The sequence below is a fragment of the Larimichthys crocea genome, chromosome II (genome assembly GCF_000972845.2).
Source record: "Larimichthys crocea isolate SSNF chromosome II, L_crocea_2.0, whole genome shotgun sequence".
NCBI lineage: Eukaryota > Metazoa > Chordata > Actinopteri > Sciaenidae > Larimichthys > Larimichthys crocea.
Window position 1 is genome coordinate 4,634,284 of NC_040012.1, and position 7,150 is coordinate 4,641,433.

Sequence of the window (7,150 nt, forward strand, 5' to 3'; positions counted from 1 at the left end):
TGAGGTAGCATCACCCAGTTTATTATACTTGTGGTGTTAAATAGGCCAGGTAGGAATACTTGATGTTCTGCAACTGTAGCAGTAAAATTGCTTTTTAAGCTGTGGTAAAAATGGGGTTGTGTTGTAATAAGACTCTCAGCACAGGCAGGAAGACATTCATTCCTAAAAAAAACAAAAATCTTCTCCCTCAGGGTTTGACCAACGCTCGAGCTGTGGAGATTCTGGCCAGGGACGGTCCAAACGCGCTGACCCCTCCCCCCACCACGCCGGAGTGGGTCAAGTTTTGCCGTCAGCTGTTCGGAGGGTTCTCCATCTTGCTCTGGATCGGTGCCATCCTCTGCTTCCTGGCCTACAGCATCCAGGTGGCCACGGAGGACGAGGCGCCCAATGACAACGTGAGAAACTTGCTTGTAAAACATGCATGCATGTGTACGAGCGCATGCTTTACATATTAATCGAGCTCAGGGAGAGATGCAGGTATGAAGAGACAGCTACCAGTCCAGGAGACACATGCATACAATTCCACCTGTATGCACCTGTATATTTATCTGTATGTACACAAGCATATGCATCTTAATTCTAATATAAAAGTAGTAATATTTTATTAATTTGGTGGATTATTTTGATCCAGTGAGGTAATATAAGTCACAATATATCACATGAATTACATATAAAATGATCAAATGCATTGTGTCAAAGAAAAACCTTCACACGTGTGAAACTAATCCTGTTTTTCATTGAGGTTCTGAATCATTTATGCCAAACTCATTTCTAGGGTTGATAGTTGGAGGGGCCTCGTTTCTGTGACTGCTTGACATCTCTTGATAAATCTCTTGATTGATTTTCTTTTTAGGGTGTGGGTCAGTGTCTCCAAAGCAATCTTCCACTGAAGGAGCATCTTTAGAAATCCTTCAAGTGTTTTGGAGTGTCTGTCTTTCTCTGCATCACAATATTCTCCTTAGATACTAAAGGCTCCACTTTATCTTTCACACATCGTATTGTTGTACATTTTTTTAGATTATGTATGCACAACTTATTTATTAGATTTAATATATCGGAGAAGTGCAGATTGTTTAGATGAATCGTCTGTCTTAGCAATCCTTAGTGACTCATTTGTTTTTAATAATAACTTCTGTGGACTAATTAGACTGGAGAAATCATTTTAAAGCGCTACATATCCTTAACGTAAACTGACCCTTCAACAAGAGTCCACAAGTGTCAAGATTTTGGAGCATTACGCTCAGATTTCATCTGTTTTAAAATGACCTTCTCTCTACCAGGGTGGCCTCTAGAGATCTAAATCTAATTTCCGAGAGTCCGGGCCAAAATGGCAACACAATTAGGTCACATGAACCAGCGAGGAGCCAACATTTAAAGCAGGGTAAAGAGTAAGATGAAGGGAAAGAAAGAAAGATAACTTAAGGGGATTCAAAAAGACAGAAGAAAGTGAGAAAAGCCATAAAAAATAGATGCAGAACTCATTAAAACACACCATTTGACTCACCCCTCCCCAACCCCGTCAGAGGGTGACGTCAAAACAACCGCTGACACTGGCATCATTCCTGGCATTAGCACGGATAAATACTCAGACCAACCGCTGATCAAATGGAGCCCAGCAGCCACCCATACTTCACTTTATGGCTCTGAGTCATTATGCAATCATCATTCAGCGGCTCTCCAAACCCCAGACAGCATTAAGCCCTTGCATAATATACAGTAACATACAGTAGATAGACACAGGCATATGCACACACGTGATAAGTTTAATCTCACCCCACGATTTAATCTCTACATTCAGAACTGAGTACGTACAGCTGGTTGCTCTGGTGAGCTTCTTTAAAGCCCCCTGCAGCTCTGGCACTCTGCATAATGTGCTAGCACTTATTTAAGATGAAAATCCACCCGAACAGAACTTTACACGTCGCTGTTGTCGGATTAAAAAACGGAATATTCATTATTTTGATGCATTTGTGCTTAAAGATGCATTGTCTTCTTTAGTTTGAGAAAATGTTCAAACATCCAAAGTGCTGCTGAGCCTATACGATTTACTGCGGTAGTTAAAAATGTTCTGTTTGCAGTCTTTGCCTTTTTTTAAACTTTAGTAGATTCAAATGTGTCACCTGCCTGAGCAGATTGCTCCTACGATTCTGTGCAGCCAGTGAACAAGAACAAATGTCTCCCGAAGTGAGAAGAGGCAAAGGAGCCGAGCTTAAATCTGCAACAAAAAAAAAAAAAAAAAAAAAAAGAAGAAGAGAAAACGCGTGCAGACAAAACCAGAAGCTGCAAAACCGAAAACATCGAATTGGAGGCAAATGTAGTAAACACTGACAAGTGATTTTCTGGGGATACAGATGTATTTCCTGGTTCAGAAGATTTTGCTTTGCCACGGTTGGAAAGAATAAAGAAAGAAATAAAGAAAGAAAAGGCATTGAAGCGTAAAAAAAAGGCAAAACATTCTGTTGTTGCTGTCAAATGAAAGAAGCACCTTCCAAAAAGGAAACTTTTCAAGGTTTAGGAATTTTGTTTTCCAGGAGTCCAGGACATACAGTACACACACACACACACACCAGCTGGCAGATGCTTTCATACAAAGTGCCTGGCTGTCTTGTTTGCATCAATGAGAGCTCAACCCATAACAGCCTGTTCACTGGTACAAAATCTTCCCCTTAACACGACCATGAGGCTACAAAGCCAGGCTCCAGTTCAGAAACCGTCTCTCGGTGGTCTCACAGATCAGCGTCAGTTCTTGGGAGACAGATGTTCACTTGGACTAACACTGAATGAACCGTCCAAGATGACGGGAATAGTGCGCGAGAATTCAGCTCGAGGACGACTTCTTCTCTTAAATCTTCCACTAAGACTCCGAGCTTCCCCCGGTTTCCTTACTCTCAACTCTTCTCTTGCACTCTCCATTTAAGGTTTTGCCATTTTAAAACCATTTGGGGTTTGTAAATCCTCACACGCCTTCCCATGAACCAACCCTAAGTCGATAATGATGCCGACTCTCCCCTGTGGCTTGTGTTTGCCCCCGTTTTAGTTGTATCTGGGTGTGGTGCTGGCGGCCGTGGTCATCATCACCGGTTGTTTCTCCTACTTCCAAGAGGCCAAGAGCTCTCGAATCATGGACTCCTTCAAGAAGATGGTACCACAGGTAAGTTGATGAATGTTGGTGTTTGGTGTAGCCTCTGAGCTTTCTGAATCAATAAGCCATCCCTCAAGTAGAGCTTTACACACTCACTTGAGTGGAAACCTAATAACCTCACACAAAGGAAGAATAAATGTTTGAGCCAACTTTGGATTGTGACTGCGTTTGCATAAAAACCCCCCTTGCGTTATCCACCTCTGGCACTTTGATTGCCTAATTCTTTAATCTATTTAGGCTGTTTTCACTCCCTACTTGTCTTCTTTCCCCCTACCTGTCTGCTCTCTTTTTCCTTTTCCTCCATCTCTCACTTTCACAACCTCGACGCCCTCGGGCACTTTTGTTTTATTGCTCTTCTGTCTCTTCCTCTGACTAAATCCTCTCTCTGTTCCCCCACTCCCTCTCTCTCTCTCTGTCTGTCTCTCTCTCTCTCTCTTCCTCGTACTTCCTCTCCCTTCTCATCTCTCTCTTCCTTTTTTGTCCATGCCAGCAAGCGCTGGTGATTCGGGAAGGGGAGAAGATGCATATCAATGCTGAGCTTGTGGTGCAGGGAGATCTGGTGGAGATCAAAGGGGGAGACCGCATCCCAGCTGACCTTCGAGTGATCTCCTCCAGCGGATGCAAGGTAGGGGAGGGCTGCTCGGCTCAACCCTGGGGAGCCTGGAAGTCTCTGTGGGATTACAGCAGAGAGCTGACTTGCTATTTATTCTTTCAGAGGTTAGGCCAAAAATGTCCAACCTGCTCGTGGTACTATGGAATAATTATGTTATTAGAAAAACATCTTCTGGGGACCATGAACATGTAAAATGTTGCCACTCCATCCTGTAGATTTTGGGATATTTAACAGGACGAGAGAATCCAAAAAGTTATCAGGATAAATTCTCAAGGGACTGGATTGGTTGTTGATGTATTTCACTCCAAACCCGAAATGTCAAGACGGTGCTGGAGGGGGAAATGTCAGGGAGTCAATAGGCTTCATCCTCTGGGGATCATGAATGGCTGCACCAAATTTCACGGCAATCCATCCAGTAGTTGTTGTGATGTTTCAGCCTGGCCTCAAAGTGGTGGTGGAGTAAAACCGACAGCCACGCCGCCACATTTCATAGAGCAAACAGTTGTTAGAAGGTTATCAGACACGTGTCTTTGTTCTCACTTCTAGTTCTTCCATATTTAAACAATCAGCTTACCTTCACAGTTTCTGTTGACTCTCGAAAGGTCATTTTCCATTGAGTAAATTTCCTCAAAGATATAAAATCATTGCTTTGTTCTGTCTTCGAAGGATCCCTGTAAGCTCTCGAAGCTTTTTGCTGCTAACAAACAACATTTACAGACATCACACCCACGGCAGAGCTGCCAAAGTGCCTTAGTTAGTGATGGACATTTCTTTACACGTCTTTCCCCTTTGAGATTTCAACATTTAGCTCTTATGTCAATTTGTTCCCTCCTCATGTGTGCTTAGTAGCCGCGGTGTGAACATTTCTCCAAAACGCATTCATATTTGAGTTTATCCTCCTGGATTTAGAAGCAGCATAATAAGACTCTGGTGATCAGCGGTATAAATGTCTCCACCTATAGAGGAACGTGAGAAAACTCAGAAGACGGTTCTGACGTGACGAGTGTTACATCATTGCGCTTGTTGCTGATAAGTGCTGCTTCTTTCATTTCCACCCTGTCAGTCTCACCTCTGGGTCTGTCCCTCAGTATCACTGGCTAACACTGCTCTCTCTCTCTCTCTTCCCTTCTCCCCAACATCGTAAAAGGTGGACAACTCCTCTCTGACAGGAGAATCCGAGCCTCAGACTCGCTCCCCAGAGTTCACGCATGAAAATCCCCTGGAGACTCGTAACATCGGTTTCTTTTCCACCAACTGTGTCGAGGGTCAGTAGGCCGCATCTGGCCAAGATTGTCTCCTATCACCTTTGAATGTCTTTTTTTTTTTTAAAACCATCTGGAGATCAACGTAGTTTAACATTACAGCTTTCAGTGCATGACTCATCAGAACATATAGCGCAGGATGTAGTTACTGAATTTTGAATGCATGTGCATGAGTGTTTCCATTTGAGACTCAACCAATGGTGATTTTAATTGGTATTTCAGATGCTATCAATCATTAAACAGTGATTTAATATTTAGAATATGCCACTTCATCAATATCCTCCTACAACATCTAAATTCTAATGTAGGTGGTATATAAAGTGAACAATTTTACATGCATTATGGAAATATATTAGTTTGAAGTCTAATATTACTTATAATTTATGGAGGATTCAGCTTGTAAATGACATAATTCGTCAACGAATGGTTTAGTTAAGCTTCAAAGTTCGTTCATGACCTTGGAGACTGTTGACAATCCCGTCACAAAGATCACTGACCGGTAGCTTTTAATCATATCACATAGACTTCTTCATTATGGTGAGTTTGTCGTGGAACTGCATTCAGGATTTATCTGCATCATATCAACAAAAACATACTTTTGTTTTTCCTTTTATATTTCACAAGTCAAAGTAAAAGATCTGAGGCTTCTTCTCTGCCCGCACAAGTTTTTATTTCTCTATAAATTTGTGTTTTTGAGCACTTCTCCTTGGCCCGAGATAATCCATCCACCTGACAGGTGTGGAATAACAATAAGCAGCTTAGACAGCATGACTATGACACAGGTGTGACTCAGACTGGTCGCAATGAAAGGTCATTTTTTAAAATGTGCAGTCTTGTTTTGAAACTGAACCATGCCCCTTTTTTCCACACAGGACTAATTTCTTCTCTGCCTTTTATTAGTTAGTACTAATTGGAATATCTGTGTTGGCCAATCAGAGGCGGAATAAGGCGGGTCACGACTTTTCCTGTGTGTGGAAAAAAATAATTGGTATCATAAAAGGAAGTGTACAGTATCATGTATTTTTAACAAACGGGGGAGAAATATATATATATCGTGTATTTCAGCTCATTAAAAATGGGAGTTTGATGTTTGGTTCACTGTGTACGACACCTTTTATTTTAAAGACATGTGAATCATTAATGAAAACTATATGGTGAGAGCTATATTTAGTCATGTAAGCAATTACGCACTTTTGCTCCCTCTGTTGAAGTGTTAACGAATCAATTCTCACGAAACAAAGAAGCAACTTCCTCATTTTCTCACTTTAATTTAGCGTCGTGAAGCCGCGTGGATAGTTGGGCTTTTATGTGTTATGGGTTTTCGAATGTCTGTCCCTTTAGATTTCTTCCTCCATCCTCGTACAATAGAGGTAAATTATGTTTTGTTTGTGGTTCTTGCGGCATTAAAAATCCCATTTAAAAAAAAAATCAGTATAGCAAGGTTTTCTTTCTAGAAACAATGCCCTCGAGTTAATCTGCGGATAATCCACAGATCTCTCTTTGAAGTAGTTTCAAAAAGGGGGGAGGAAGTAGTCCCTGTAAAGACAGATAGAAACGGCGAGGTCTGTGGACTACATTTGTAGTTTTTCTTTTCTCACTGACTCACTCCAACCATCAATCACTGGCCAACACCTGTAATTCACCTCCATCCATCATTACTCTTTATCCAGCCATCATCTCCCTATCAACCGTCCTCCCTGTTTACAAATTACAGCACTCAGCTCCTCCAGTGTCTCTCGCACTGATTCGCCTCTTTACATATTGACTTGCATACGCGTTTCACTAAAGCACTGAGTGCATTTAAATGTTTAAATCTGGTAAAAAAAAAAAGAAATGAAGATGAATAATCACCTCTCACCTCTCAGGTACAGCCCACGGCATCGTGATAGCCACCGGTGACCGGACAGTCATGGGTCGCATCGCCACGCTGGCGTCGGAGATTGTCGTCCGCCGTACGCCAATCAACATAGAGATCGAGCATTTCATCCACATCATCACAGGCGTGGCCGTCTTCCTGGGCGTGAGCTTCTTCATCCTGTCACTCATCCTGGGCTACACCTGGCTGGAGGCCGTCATCTTCCTCATTGGCATCATTGTGGCGAACGTGCCCGAGGGACTGCTCGCTACTGTCAC

The 7,150-nt window shown here is 42.3% G+C and overlaps 1 protein-coding gene across 2 annotated transcripts in view; it reads left to right on the forward strand.

The window, feature by feature from the left end:
* atp1a2a (ATPase Na+/K+ transporting subunit alpha 2a) overlaps window positions 1–7,150 on the forward strand; it is a 40,914-nt gene that overhangs the window by 3,067 nt on the left and 30,697 nt on the right. Inside the window, exons 4-8 of one of the 2 annotated variants that reach the window (XM_027288516.1) lie at window positions 192–395; window positions 3,038–3,151; window positions 3,633–3,767; window positions 4,903–5,020; window positions 6,883–7,145. In XM_027288516.1, coding sequence (XP_027144317.1) covers window positions 192–395; window positions 3,038–3,151; window positions 3,633–3,767; window positions 4,903–5,020; window positions 6,883–7,145 — 834 coding nt within the window. The remainder of the gene's footprint in view (window positions 1–191; window positions 396–3,037; window positions 3,152–3,632; window positions 3,768–4,902; window positions 5,021–6,882; window positions 7,146–7,150) is intronic. The other variant, XM_027288510.1, reaches the window with a different exon arrangement.